Here is a 16,093-nt window from a genome sequence, read left to right as displayed (position 1 = left end):
TAAAAAATTTTTACAATGTTAAATAGTGCTTGGATAGTATTTTATTAAGTTTATTCGAACTTTCAGTAAGTTCTGTCACTTAATTTACAGAGATTCTTTTCCAATATCCTATAAAAGTAACCAGAACAGTAATCAAAATGTGAAATCAATATGTCAGATATTCAAACCTGTAGCGTAGGGTTATTTAAAAAATCTAACTATTTCCAAACAACCTACACACCTTCAAAAAAGTTACATCCGGTATCTGAATTGAGTGAGGAAGAAAAAGATTTGATCCACTTACTATCTGGAATTAATCTGTGTGAATTTAAGAATATATGTTCATACCACAGCTACTACTTTTTAAATGTTTTTGAAAAGTATCAAACAATATGTGTAGACCCACTAAAAAAATACAAAAAGCCCATCAAAAAATCGTTGAGAAGTGTAGGCTTGGATCTTTCTAAACAATTACTGACAAAAAATCTTAGCATAAAACCTGGGCAAAAGCTTTGCTCAACATGCCGTAACTTTTGTGAGGAAAAATTAAGAGTTGAAGTCAATGAAAGTGAAACAGATGATGAAGTCATGGTTGAATTAGAACCATTGGAATCCAGAAATGAATCCCTCGTACAAACAAACATTGCTCTTGATAATTTAGGTTTAACAGCGATAAAGCCTCATGGCTTGTCAGCACAAAGTAAAGGGTCTTATTTTAAAAGGAAGGTTAGCAGTATTGAAAAGACTGCAAAAAAGGCATTAAAATATGATGCACCAAGTTCTGATGATGACGAAGAGGATACAAGTGTGGTTGAGAAAGCAAAGGATTTTGATGTAATTTCTCTTATGAAAGAGAAGATTTCATCTGTTGGGAGGTCTAGAAAAATCCAGATTCTGACCTTGGCTCCAGATTCATGGAGTCAAAATAAAGTGATGAAAGAATTTAATGTAAGTGAGTACATGGTGCGACAAGCTAGAAAGCTAAAATCTGAAAAGGGTATTCTGGAAACTCCTGGTCCAAAATAAGATAAAACTCTTTCTGAAAATACAGTAAGACTTGTAACAGATTTTTATGTAAAGGATGAAAGTTCCAGGGTGCTACCTGGAACAAAAGACAAAGTAAGTGTTCAAAAAAATGTGTACATGCAAAAAAGACTCATTTTGTGTAACTTGAGAGAACTCTATTATTCTTTCAAATGGGAGAATCCTGAGGTGGAAGTAGGCTTTTCAAAATTTTGTTTCTTGAGACCTAAATGGTGTATCCTTGCTGGTGCTGCAGGCACACACACTGTATGTGTATGCAGTATCCACCAGAATGTTAAACTATTACTGGATGCTGTGAAAATTGAAGAATCTTATAAAGACCTAATTAAGATGCTTGTGTGCAACACGGAAAACCAAAACTGCATGCTACATCATTGCGACAGCTGTCCTGCAAATACTGCACTAACTGAGTACTTAACTGAAAAACTAAGTGAGTATTATGATTTAGAAGAAGAAATTGTAATCAGTCAGTGGGTTAACACAGACAGGGCAGAAATGATCAAACAGTCTATCAGTGTTGAAGACTACATTTCTTTATTGGTTAGGTCATTGGAAAAGCTCACCCCGCACTCGTTTATAGCAAAATCCCAATCAGCAGCCTTTAAAAGATTGAAAGAAGACCCACCACCCAAAACAGCAATTATTGTGATGGATTTCAGTGAAAATTATTCCTTTGTTATACAAAATGAGATCCAAAGTTACCACTGGAATAGAGGTGGTTGTACTCTACATCCAGTTGGAGTTTTTCTAAGAAATGAGGAAAACAATGTTTTTGTTTCCAACCACTGTTTTATTAATGATGACCAAGAACATGACACTGGTTTTGTTAACTTTGTACAAAAAGAAATTACAAAGTGGCTGTCATTACGTCATACTGACATTGACTCAGTTCACTACTTTACAGATGGTTGTGCTGGGCAGTACAAAAATAGAAACAGTTTTAAAAATTTCACTGAACACTTGAGAAACTTTAATTTGAAGGCCCAACACTCATGGGAAGTCAATTTGTGATGGCCTAGGAGGAACTATTAAAAGAATTTTAAGGAAAGCCAGTCTACAGATTTCAGTTGAAGAACAAATAATGACAGCAATCGATGTGTACAAGTTTTGTGAAAAAAATATTGAAAACATTCATTTTAACTTTATTGACAAAAAATAAGCTAATTTGCTACGGTTAAAACTAGAAAAACGTTTTTCAGCAACCCGAACCATTACTGGAACAAGAAGTTTTTATAACTTCAAACCACTTCCAACAAACAACCTGGAAATTAGAAGGACTACAGATAGTGTAAAACCCTCCTTAGTCTTTTCTTTCCATTCTTCTTCTGATTGGGTTCATGTTGAACCATCCATAAATAGCTATGTGGCTGCAAATTATGATGGTAACTGGTACTTTGGACTGGTAAAAACAATATTCAATGATGAAGAAGATGCAGAAATTCTATTTCTACATCCTTCAGGACCAGCTGCATCATTTTATTGGCCTGAAAGAGAAGATTCTTGCATAGTGCCTTTGGAGCACAGTCTGTGTAGTAGACGCACCTCAATCAAGCGGCACTGGAAGAATGTATTACTTCAAAAAAGACTGTATCAGAAGAACTGAAAGCTCTTGGATGAAGTGGAAAAACAGTTTGAATCAGCATTAATGTTTATTAAAAAGACAAAATTACTCAAAAAATTCAATGTTTCAAGCAATCAGTTGGGTTATACATAAGTGTCGTAAGTACACTATCTTTGTACATAATTCTAATGTAATCTACTATAATTAATAAACATGTTAAAAAGCCATCATTATTTTTGTTTTATCAAGTAGCCTATATGTTTAAGAGTAGATTAAAACAAATTTGAGCATTCTATCAGGTCTGAGACTCTAGATATTGCAATTCTTATAAAACAAAACATCTGTTAAAAAAAAGAAAAAATACATATATATATTTTTATAGAAAATATTAATATATTTTAGTAGTATCATTTTTATCTTCAAATATGTATAATAAATAAACTTGCTGCAAAAATTCATGATGTTATCTAAAAGAGTTTTTAAGATAAGCAATTTTAAAGTTTTGAATACAAATTAAATTTACCATTTCCGAAGGTTCGGAAAATGCAAAATATAAAAACTTTAAAAATTTATAAAAAAAACTATAAGAGATACAGCAAAAAAAATTTGCAGGTGTTGTCAGGATGGTATTAGAACCATTTGAGCCAAATTTCATGAAAATCTAAGGAGGTGGGTGTAAAATTTATTTTTTATTGGGTGATTTGATATGGAATGACCCCACTACAAAGACAATATGTTGCACTTCTTTCCTGATAAACAACAGTGAGTGCTGTGTCTACTGAAGTGGTAGTTAGGGAAGAAACTCAGTTTGTATTATCAAAATTTTTATAGTTGACTTCACCAATTATTTGAATACATTTAAGTGTCTTAATGTAAGGGGAAAATAATTTGGTAACAAATATGTCAGACAGGATTGATGCAATAAAACACAAAGTAAGTCTATGGAAAAATCAGCCTCAAATTCATGACATGAGACATTTCCTGTTAACTCAAGGCAGTAATTTACAGACCAGACATGACTGACTATATTTCAATAAATGAAGCATTTCATCCTGTGTTACCAAAGAGATTCCAAGACATTGCACAACTGAAGACAAATTTTGATTTATTTGTTGGACCATTGTTGCTTTTGGATGCTAATGTTATTCCAACTTGAGGTGAAAGATGTACAGATAGCACTCAGCTCATTAACTTTTTTGTCCAGACCAGGAATTCAGAAGACTGTTATAAAATATCACTCCAAGAGCAATATACTCAACTGCACAGACAAGCCACTGAAGTTATATCAATGTTTACTTCAACACATTTGCCCAAACGTTTTTTTTTACTACTGTGAATCTGCCAAAGTTCTGCCACCATCCGGGTTTAACAGACTTTACTCTGCATAACTCAAGTGTTTGGCTATATGGCGAACAATAGCTCCAGAAGTATTACAGATTCTAAAATATAAACATCACAGTGTAATGTTAAATGCTTGTATGTAAAGCTTTTTGTAGTTCTGCTTACCTTATTAGCACTATCTAATGTACTTATTTAATCAAGTAATAAAATTTACTCCTTCACAGAAAAATAAAAACTTGAAAATAAACACTTGATAAACTCTTGATTATAAAATTATGCTGCAATATTCAACTCTTAGAAGTAACTGCACTGTGTCACAACCACATCTTCCTAAGTTCCCCATATGTGAGCCTTCAGCATATGGCCATCTCACTCGCACACTTTCTCAAAATAGCACAGTGATGGGAGTAGCCGGAGCTCTGAGCGGACTCAGTCACACTTGCGCAACATGAGCATGTTCCGGGACTGCAAATCTTGGTCAGGCCTGACCTACATTGTAGCTAAATGTCTTGCATCACTTACTGGACCATTCAGAACCAAATCCAATGACCACATCGGGAACTCGTAAGACTCTATAGGCCACCTAAAGCAGTTAATACTGCAACCATTGGATCTCTTTGTTTTGACATTGTATCTTTATTTACAAAATTCCTTTACAGGACTCTTTATTACTCATTGGCAGCAAGTTTGAGGAGGACATTATGATGCTTTTTAAACACGCTCACTTCAACCTGCCTTTATTTGATGACGTGTACTTTGAGCAAGTAGACAGCGTCAACATGGAAGTCCTCTGTCTCCCGTGATGGCTAAATATTTTATTATATACTTTGAAGAGAAAGCACTACAGTTGGCGGACTTAAAACCTTTCTACTTTTGGCAGCACATGAAGGATACATTTTTGGTGTGGCGTCATAGAACAGAAAGATTACCCATGTTTCTTCAATATCTGCAGTCAGTCCAAATGGCTAGTTTGTGATGGATGTCGGGAAAAATGATACATTACCATTCCCAGAAGTGTCGGTAGAAAGGAAAGTTAAAGGAATTCTGGGGCATAGCATGTGTTGCAAGTCGACTCGCACCAATTTGCATTTGGAGGCTATAAGTTGGTTACAACTCTACGCAATGTGGAGATTTATTGTGGACATTGCTTCACAGAGCACATTCATGACCAATCCTGACAGCCTTCTCAATGTGATTCAACATCTGAGAACATGAGACAATGACTAATTCGACAAAAAATTAGTCCAGCCAGTCGAACAAAATGGAAGAAAGGACTCCCCCATTGTCATATATTTCTCACCTTGTGTTGGTGGTATTTCTGCAATAATTGGAAGAGTCTTCAACAGAATAATATTAAATGTATCTTTCATCACCCTGTGACACCAAGGAATTTTTTGGGTCTTCCTTAGACGATGTCAACCTCCCTCAGGAAACAGATACATAGAGGGTGTGTGTGTGTGTGTGTGTGTGTGTGTGTGTGTGTGTGTGTGTGTGTGGGTGGGTGGGTGGGTGGGTGGGTGGGTGGGTGGGTGGGTGGGTGGGTGGGTGGGCGCGCGCGCGCGCGCGCACGTGTGCGTGCATGTCTGTGTTTTTGTGTGAAATGTCTTACATTGACTTGACTTGCTGTATGCCTCAATATCGATGTGATGGACACTGTCATCATATATGCCTGGGCCACCCAGACAAAGCTGTGGAATATTGCCTTACCACAGGACACTGCTTGTCACAGGACACTGCTTCGTATACAAGAAGATAATATCCTGTTTAATCCTTATAGGACTGTGTGATAGGACATGATGCAGTCGTCCATCTAGAAGCGACACAGTCATGAAAAAAGCCTCCATAAAAAGACAGTGCAGGTGTTGGCAGCAGTAACCAGGCAGTAACTGCCTAACGATGTGAAGCAGTAGCCTCAAAGATATTTTATGGTATTATGTCTTCTTCATAGAGGTTGCCCAAGCCATAAACTTGTTAAAGGAATGTGCAGTTTTTTCACCCGGGCTGCAATTTATTTAAACTTTTCCTTTATTTCACAACTAGTGTAAGCTTTCTAAAGGCATCATCCTGTGATCAGCAGTAATGTAGTGTACTTATCTACACAGTTGATCACTGTGTAATGGCTTCAAGAAGCAGCAACTATTTGTGAAATGAAGGAAAAGTTTAAATAAATAAAAGCTCGAGTGAAAAAATGCTGCATTCTTTGATTCTGCGAATTTTATGTAACTTGGTTACAGACCCTTGAGCTGTGTATTCAACAGATCTGCTGGGAAATCATGAAGAGTTTTCTACAAACTGCTTCAACTGGGGAAGGAAGGAGATAGGAATTAGAAAAGAGAGGAACTTTGACTTAAGAGAATCAATTGCTGTAGGGAGATGGTTCGTTGCTCAGTTCTGTAACTCCAGCCTTGCCTCCCCCACATTTCTCACATGTGTTTGAATTATTGCCATTTGTGGATTATTTCAGAACTGTCAGTTTCTCCAATAGTCTGTAACAACTTTATTTTTGTATGTGTATATTATGTGCTAAGACATGGTAATTTTCCTTAACGTTGTCAATTTATGCTTCTTTTCACTTTTTCCTTTTGGACTAAATTTTATGTAAATCATCTTTCACACACCATTCTGTGTTCCAGATATACTTATCACTACACCAAATCGGCTAGTGTATTTGCTGCAGCAAGATCCTCCTGTTATCTCACTTGCTAAGTAAGTTGCAGTTTCTTGTGTTAGGTTGTAAATTTTTTATTGTCAAATGAGTTTTATTTTGCTTAGGTAATAGCCACTTACGAGAAACATTCTTTTGCAACAGAGGGCGTCATGTTCTTAGTTTTAAAACAACATTCATTCTGTATCATATAAGTTATGAGAGCATAACAGCAATGGAAATTCCTGGATGGAATAACAGGTAAAATAAAGGAAGGCCAGCTTCTCACCTATAGCTGACTGACGTGTGGTACATACGAATACACAACGGGAAACAGTATTTACACTAGTTTTTTGCCCTTTCTCTTCTAGAAGTACACACATTCACACAACCAACCACACAGAGACCCAAACACACAAACCTGTGGCTGTGACGAGACAGGCTGTACATTATCGACAGCAGGTGTCTGCGCAGATAGAGGTGGGAAGGGGGTAGGGCAGGATGTGACAGGCAAGAAGGGGGCATCGAGTTAGTGTGAGGTAGGAATTTTGACAGATGACTAAGTGGCTGCACAATAAGATGAAAGGAATTCAGAGATTAGAGAATATAAGAGGTAGAGAGAGAGGAAGAGAGGAGGGAAGGTGGAGATGAGAAGGGAGACAGGGAGGGAAGAGAGAAAGGGAGAGTGATGGAAAAAAGGGAAGAAAGAGAAATGGAGAGATAGAGCTGAGAGAGAATGCTTGCATGGGAGGGGTGGGGGGACTGTGATGAGAGAAGGCTGTACTTGATGTGGATGGGGAAGAAGTGGTATGGACAGAAGACAGAAGGGAGTAGTAAGATGACACAGTGGGAAACAGCTTAACATAGGTATAGGCCGGTGGGGTTGCGAAAGTGTGTAATGTGCTAGAGAGAGAATTCTCACCTGCATAGTTCAAAATCTCACCTGCGTAGTTCAGAGAAACTAGCGCTAGAAAGGAATATATAAATGGCCCATGTAGTGCAGCAGCTGTTGAATTTATTTGTAGTGCAGTGTGCAGCATTTCGGGCAACTGGATGATAAAGTTTGCAGTTTGCCACAGTTTGGCAGTGGCAGTTCGTGGTAGTAGTAAGTCAGTTACTTGTGACGCCTACATAAAATGCTGCACAGTAATTGTAGCTTTGCTGATATACAATATGACTGCTTTCACATATGGTCCTCTCTTCTATAGGGTAGGAAATGACTGGAGGTAGTGGGTGAGTTTATGGGAAGGTCTTTCACTTGCGTTGACCAGAAGGGAATGCCCCATGGGTGCACAATTGGGAGCAGGATTGGAATACGATTGGAAAAGGATATCCTGTAGGTTGGGTGGGTGATGGAATACAGCTTTGGGTGCTGTGGGTAGGATTTTAGGTAGGATTCCCACCCGTCTCAAGACACGACGAGAGGTAGTCGAAGCCCTAGTGAAGAATGTGGCCCGGGGTGATACTGGGTGATGAGAAGAGTGGGAATGAAAGATTGGGTAAGTCAGCAAGGCACCCTGATCTAACCCCCCCCCCCCCCCCCTACCAACATCTCATAGCTCCCCAACTGTGCCTTCTGACTTATTCTGCCTTCCACATCCCCAAAAACTTCCTCCATCTTCCATGAAACACACTGTTCCTAAACATCCACCCTGTAACATCATTGTCAACCTTTGTTTCAAAACTCTGGCCTCCTAAGTGGTCTCACCTTTAGCCATAAGAAGTAGGTTCACCCATGCCAGACTGCTATAGGATCTTCTTTCTTTTACTCATTCTCTACAGGGGAAACATTTTGCTACACACTCCACTGACAACTATCAACCAAAACACAACATAGAACCGTGTTTAAAACAGTCCCAATTTCTTTCCAGACTTGATCCTCCTCCTATTTCACCCAGTTGTCCTTGTTAGGAATTCCTCAATTGTAACCTGGCTTCACATTCCTGTCCTAAATCCCTCCCCAATGAGTCTAACATCACTCTAAGAAACACACAACTATCTGTAACCTGACAATCAATCCGAACCTTATTGTCCTTCCGGCAGGCCACACACACCACGACAGTGGTCATGAATCGTAGTGAGTAAGTCGCTGAAGGTACCTGCCAGCTTTCTGACCCCTGTGCATACAAACCTCGCAACCATGATCCCATCTCAGAAGTACAACATGATCACCAGCCACTCCTTGAGGCCTTAGGTCCAATGCAAAGCCTAACATCTGAATCCATCTCCCTCTTGTCACCAGCAACCCCCTGCACTCCTACTGTTTACCCACTCTCTAAACTCCACAAACCCAATGCAATTGTGGTATTTTGTCTTCCAAACCTCCAAACTATTGTCCATAACCTCCTAGCCTGTATTCGAGACACCACTCACTTCCTTCACCATTTACCACCTTTCTTCAGTTACTTTCCCATTATCACTAGACTCCTTGTTGGTCATTGTGGATGCAACATCCATATAAATCATTCCCCATGTGCATGTCATTTCCCAATGTCCTCCAACATCTGATTCCTAATTCTCCTATCTATCCACATCCTAACCCACAATTATTTCACTTTCAAAGACCATATCTGTAAATTTATCTGTGGTACTGCCAGTGTTAGTTGCATGGCACCATACTGTGCTAACTTAGTTTTAGTTCTTCTGAACTATACAGATGGGAATTCTCTCTCCATCATATCCTGCACTGTCACAGTCTCCCTAGCCTAAATCTCTGCCAACGAATTTCCCACTACCTCACCTTACCTGTTGCCCCCCTCTCTCTTTTAATCACATCACCCTTCCCCGTCAAGCTTACGAACTGCCTTCTCTTACCACTGGTCCCCCCCCCCCCCCCCCCAATGCAGGCATTCTCTCTCCCTCTCACCCTCATGCCCTCCTCTCTCTCTCTCTCTCTCTCTCTCTCTCTCTCTCTCTCTCTCTCTCTCTCCCTCCCTCCCTCTCCCCCTCTCCCCCCCCTCCCTCCCTCCCCCCCTCTCACTCTCATGCCCTCCTCTCTCCCTCATGCCCTTCTCTCTCCCTCTCCCCCTACCTCCTCTCCCCCTACCTCCTCTCTCCCTCCCTTTCCCACACCTATCCCTTTCTCTCTTCCCTCACTATCTCCCTCCTCATCTCCATCTTCCTCACCATTCCTCCCCTCCCTTCCTCCCCTCCCTTCTCCCCTCTCCTTGTCTCTACCTCTTATATGCTCTACACTCTGAATTCCTTTCACTTTGTTGTGCAGCACTAGTTCGCCCCCTCCCCACCTTCAACCTTCATCTGTATAGGCGACTGCTACCGATAATCAACAGTGTCTCTCCACGGTCATGGGTCTCTGCGTTTGGGTGTCTTTGTGGTTGTGTGTACTTCTACTATAGAAAGAGCAAGAACTCAAAAGCTAGTGTAAATACTATTTTCTGTTGTGTGTTTCTATGCTCCCCAAACCAGTCAGCTATAGATAAGTTATGGGAACAATTTTTATTGCAATACTACATTGGTTTCCTCCACATTTTACAAGTATTGTACTGAATCTAACAAAACATTTCTTTTATGAATTCAGTAGATATATTTAATGTAACATATTTGAAGGTTAACTGGAGTAGCTTGTAACTTTGTCATGATTCATTGAACTGAAACGTGTTTTACACTTAACATATATTTGTTATCAGTGTTAAATGGTTGGTCATTGATGAATCAGACAAGCTGTTTGAGGCCAGTGAAGATGGCTTCCGCGACCAGCTAGCTGTTGTCTACCGAGCCTGTGATTCAGAAAATGTTCGGCGTGCACTTTTCTCTGCAACACACACCCCAGATGTTGCTCGTTGGGCCCACAAGAATCTGAAAGGACTTGTTTCTGTCACCATTGGGCACAGGTAAAGCTGCATTTGAAGATGCCTCACACTTTTTTTTTTTTTTTAAATACAAATAATCCATTTCTTAACAATGACTGTCTTCCATTGAAATGTAAACTACAGAGTTAATATAGGTTATGTTATTTTCTCTCTCTTTCTCTCCAGAAACACGGCTGCAGATATTGTCGAGCAGCAGTTGTTGTTTGTGGGCACTGAGGCAGGGAAACTTGTTGCCTTCAGAGATATAGTAAGAAAGGTATGAAATAAACAAATACAGATTTACTACTATGCAAAGTTGTTCTTCTTTATGTAATTGAGGTGCATGTTTTTTTAAGTTTTATTGTTTATAGAATTGTTTTATCCAGGTCAGTATCAGTGATGTGTAATGCGTAGTTCGGATATACATGGCTCATTCTTATTTTAGGAGCTCAGGATGTGTTCTTTGCCTTCATTATGCTTATTTTGCTCAAATGTTGATTCTTGCTATAAATTCTATATATCCTGCTTGTGGACAAGAATTGGTTGTTGTTGTTGTTGTTGTCGATGGGTTTAGTGCAGCTCTCCATGCTACTCTATCCTGTGCAAGACTCTTCATCTTTGACTAACTGCTGCAACCTACATCCTTCTGAATCTGCTGACTATTCTCATCTCCTGGTCTCCCTCTACAATTTTTACACCCCATGCATCCCTCCAACCCTAAATTGGTTATCCCTTTATACCTCAAAATGTGTCCTACCAACTGATCCCTTCTTCTAGTCAGGTTATGCCACGAATTTCTCACAGTTCTATTCAGTACCTCCTCATTAATTACCTGATCTACCCATCTAATCTTCATCATTATTCTGTAGCACCACATTTCAAATGCTTCTATTCTCACCTTGTCTCAACTGTTTATCATCTGTGTTTCACTTCCATACATGGCTACACTCTGTACAAATACTTGCAGAAAAGACTTCCTGACCCTTAAGTGTATACTCAATGTTAACAAATTTCTCTTCTTCAGGAAGGCCTTCCTTGCCAATGCCAGTCTACATTTTATATCCTCTTTGCTTTGACCATCAGTTATTTTGCTGCCCAAATAGCAAAACTCAACTACTTTAAGTGTCTCCTTTCCTAATTTAATCCCTTCAGCGTTACCTTATTTAATTCTACTGTTGTGTCGTAGGTTAACAGCCACGCCACTCGGAAGTAGCTGAAAGGCACGCGTTAACTCACGCAGGCTAGAGATAGGTCTGAAACAGGATACGTAATGAATGCTATAAAGAAAAGTACGTAGCTGCTGGAATACTTAACTTTAATCCATCCTTGTTGTACATCGCTATTGACAATACAAGTGAGACTGTAGATTCAGGCAATGAACTACTAATGGCGCCTTGCTAGGTCGTAGCCATTGACTTAGCTGAGGGCTATTCTAACTATCTGCTCTGCAAATGATCGAGGCATCGTCAGTGTGCATCGCTAGCTACGTCGTCCGTACAACTGGGGGGAGTGCTAGTCCGTCTCTCCAGACCTGCCGTGTGGTGGCACTCGGTCTGCGATCACTAACAGTGGCGACACGCGGGTCCGACATGTACTAATGGACCGCGGCCGATTTAAAGCTACCACCTAGCAAGTGTGGTGTCTGGCGGTGACACCACATTCCTCCCCCGCAAATCGGCGAACGGTTGTGTTATAAGGCTTCCGCCCGCCATGGGGAGGACCCCATGTTGACGTATGCGATGAGGTGGGGAGCCTAACAACAGGCGAGGCTGTGCCACCCGCACCCGGCCATTCGGTCCGAGGGGAGCTAGGAAACGCCTGAAAACCTAGTCCAGGGTGCACGTCAACAGGCGGTGTATGCGCCCGTAGAGAGACAGGAGGGGCCGAAGGGTCGACCTCCATTGCGTCGGGGTACCCGACGCCCGAAGATGCCATGTGGTCTGGAGCGGGCAAGAGTTCCATGGCGGAGGACAGCTGGTCACAGGAAGTGATCGGCGGCGCGTGACCCAGGGAGGCGCCCGGCGGCTGCAGCGACGCGTCCACTGCGGGCGGCGTCGGCGGGAGAACAGGCGGTGGCGGCGGCGGCGCGTCGCCATGGGGCAAAATGGAAGGCAGCGTCGGTAACACCTGGGGATGAGGCGAGCCAGTAGATGGGTCCCCAGGGCGCTGACCGGACGGCACCGTCGCTGAAAGCAGACGGGGAGTGGCAGAACCCAAGCGATGACAGAGGCGCAGCTGATTGAGATGCCAACGCACCTCACCGGAGGCCCCCAAAACCAAATACAATTCGCGGCCGAGGCAGCGAAGAATGCGCCCTGCGAGCCAACGCCGTGAACCGCGATAGCTGCGATAGAATACAACGTCGCCTGGAGCAAAAGCAGGAGTCTGCCGCTGCACAGGAACCTGATGCGGCGGATGCAGCAAAGACATCAAGGTTCGATGAGGACGACCGTGGAGCAACTCAGCCGGTGAGCGACCATCTCGGGGCCGAGAGCGATACGAAGACAAAAAGAGCAACAACGCGTCCTCCCGAAAATGCGACTCTTTCAACTTCAACATCTGTGACTTGAAAGTCCGGACCAATCGTTCAGCGGCACCGTTTGAGGCAAAAATGGCGCAGATGTCAGATGTTGAATACCATTGGCCTTGCAGAAAGACTGAAATTCTGCAGACATGAATTGTGGGCCATTGTCGGAAACAATAGTCTGTGGAAGACCTTCAATGCATAAGATAGCAGACAACGCTTGGATGGTGGCAGTTGACGTCGTGGAAGACATCCGGACAACAAAAGGAAAATTACTGAAAGTATCCACCACAACCAACCATCGAGCATTCCAGAATGGACCAGCAAAATCGATGTGCAAGCGTTGCGAAGGGGAAGTGGCTTTGGGCCATGCAAAGAATTTCCGCGGTGGTGCGGATTGTTGTTCGGCACACGCCATGCAAGAAGAGCACATATTCGTAATCGCAGCATCGATTCCGAACCAAGTACAGTGCTGACGAGCAAGTTGTTTCGTGCGCACTACACCCCAATGTCCTTGGTGGAGAAGCCGTAAGACAGAGGACTGTAACGAACGTGGGACCACGACTCTGGACTGATCATTATCAGAACGCAACAACAAAACACCATGTCGTACAAAAAGTCTCTCCTTGTGAGCAAAAAATCAGCGAACCAGCGGATCCTCAATCCGAGACTTTGACAAAGGCCATTGCGTAGCAACAAAACGCAAAACGGTAGCAAGGACAGGGTCAGCAGCTGTGGCTGTAGCTACACGACGAAAATCAATCGGAAACAATTCGAGCACGTCATCGGATTCCGCATCAATGAACATGCAAGCAAGTTCGGAAGAATCGAATGCTCTATCCTCAGCAACAGGCAAACGGGACAACGCATCGGCGTTTCCGTGCTTAGCCGTGGACCAATACACGATATCGTAGCGGTACTGCGAGAGGAAAATAGACCAGCGAATGAATTTCTGCGCTGTATGCGGAGGTACAGGCTTGTTTGGATGAAAAAGCGACGTCAAAGGTTTGTGGTCTGTGATGATCGTAAAGTGACAACCATACAAGAAATCATGGAACTTGGTAACACCAAACATGAGAGCCAAAGCTTCTTTCTGTATCTGTGAATAATTTAGTTGCGCAGATGAGAGCAATTCTGACGCAAAGACAATAGGGCGATCATGCGATCCTTCTTTGTGCGCAAGCACAGCACCGATCCCGAAATCCGATGCATCTACCATCAACAAAAGGGGTTTCTGGGGATCGAATGGCGTAATGCAAGTATTTGAAAGCAACGCCGATTTCAACTGGCGAAAGGCGCGTTCGCATTCCGTCGTCCAGACGACCGGAACACCTGTACGGCGTAAGCGATGAAGCGGAGCTGAAATGGAAGACGCATTGCGCACATTCACTCACACCTTGTGATTCCAAATCATGTAAGGTTCTCGCGACCTCATCACGCAATGCGTGTGGAACATTGCGCGCTCTGAAAAATTTCGGTTGCGCATTTACTTTCAGTTCCAAATGTGCTTCATAGTTCTTAGCGCAACCAAGGCCCGGTGCAAAAATGTCTGCAAATTCTTCACATAGACGAGAAACACTGGCGGAAGGCACAGTCTGGTTCACTGATAGGACCTGATTGACTATTGACAAGTTAAACAACTGAAATAAATCTAAACCAAACAAGTTCACTGCATTAGAAGAACGAAGAACGTAAAAAGACACAAGTTTTGTTTGTCCCTTGTATGTTGCAAGAAGGCTGCACTGTCCTAACACTGGAATATGCTGTCCTGAATATGTAGTTAGCTTAACATTTGCGGCACGCAACGGAGGAGTGCCCAGTTGGTTGTACGTGTCTTTAGTGATCAGAGAAACCGCAGCTCCGGTATCGAGCTGGAACGGGATCACGTTACCATTAATGTCCAAGTCTACAAAAAGTTTATTGTCCTGCCGACGACAAGAGCGACTTTCTCATGCAATTTGAACTGATACAGGTACATAAGCACTTGCGATCTGACGAGATTTCCGGCGACGTCGACGCACACTTTTTGTGGGACGCACAGTTTTTGTGGGACGCACACAGTCACTGTTAGAGAAAGTGGCACTGGACGGAGTGGAATTAACTACATGAATGTCCATGGGCGAAGGTTCACGAGCCTGAGTATTCGTGGTTCGATTCCGGCGCGAAGCAAAGGGCCTGGAATCATTGTTTTTAGTGTCCGATCTGAGCTTTTTCTGGCAAACACTCTGAACATGTCCTTTTTTATGACAGAAAAAGCAAATAGCTTGGCGTGACTGGCAATTCTCACGCGAATGTCTAGTAGCACACCGCGGGCATGATTTCACTGCATTTGCGTGCTTGCGCGTCACACGTGGCTGCGCGGACGTGCGCGAGGGCAGTTTACAGTTCCGTGCAGCTCGCCCGGCGGGCCGGTTAATGTGACACACAGCTGGCGAAGTTGCAAATGCTTCCTGAGCAAAGTCAAGTGTGTCTTGCCTATCCAATATGTCTATCACTTGTTGAAGGGAGGGATTGTCGAGTTTCAAAATTTGCTCCCGTATACGAACATCAGAAACGTTCTGTGCAATTCCATCACGGACCATAGTATCTGAATAAGGGAGTCCACATTCACACTCAAAAGCACAATCCCTTGTAAGGCCTTGCAAAGTTGCAACCCACTCCCGATTAGTTTGACCGGCCGTACGTTTTGTACGAAAGAACGTATACCTTTTTGCAACTACATTAACTGTTTCCTTGAAATAGGCATCTAAAGCAGACAAAATTTCTTCATAGGACAGAGTTGCTACGTCGCGTCGGGGAAATAATTTCACTATCACATGGTACGTTTGCACGCCGACACAAGACAGTAAGTGAGGCTGCCGCTCGTTACCTTGAATTCTGCAGGCGGCGAGATGAAATCCAAATTGGCGTGACCACTCCGTCCAGCGTTCCATAGCTGGGTTAAATGGCTGGAACAGGGGTGCAACAGCATGTTGTGGCTGCGGTAGCGGTGAAGCGGCAGCTGCCGCATCGTTTTGCATTGCACGTTGACCCTGGACGAGCTGTCCAAGGGCATCCAATAACGTCTGCGTCTGCTGATTCTGCAAGCGATAAAATTCGGACAGTACATCTGGAGATTGTGGCGAAGCCATGACACAAGCAAAGTAGAGCAATACGAACGCTAATACCTCTTTTAAGCCTCGTCGCCAACT

General features: G+C 42.6%; 1 protein-coding gene across 1 annotated transcript in view; it reads left to right on the top strand.

Moving 5' to 3' along the window:
• Positions 1-16,093, top strand: part of LOC126418542 (probable ATP-dependent RNA helicase DDX52) — a 62,073-nt gene that overhangs the window by 23,985 nt on the left and 21,995 nt on the right. Inside the window, exons 6-8 of the mRNA XM_050085356.1 lie at positions 6,559-6,631; positions 10,217-10,420; positions 10,565-10,655. Of these exons, the coding sequence (XP_049941313.1) occupies positions 6,559-6,631; positions 10,217-10,420; positions 10,565-10,655 (368 nt within the window). The remainder of the gene's footprint in view (positions 1-6,558; positions 6,632-10,216; positions 10,421-10,564; positions 10,656-16,093) is intronic.

This window comes from Schistocerca serialis, chromosome 9 (genome assembly GCF_023864345.2).
Source record: "Schistocerca serialis cubense isolate TAMUIC-IGC-003099 chromosome 9, iqSchSeri2.2, whole genome shotgun sequence".
Taxonomy (NCBI): Eukaryota; Metazoa; Arthropoda; class Insecta; order Orthoptera; family Acrididae; genus Schistocerca; species Schistocerca serialis.
This window is presented reverse-complemented; position numbering and strand designations above follow the sequence as displayed.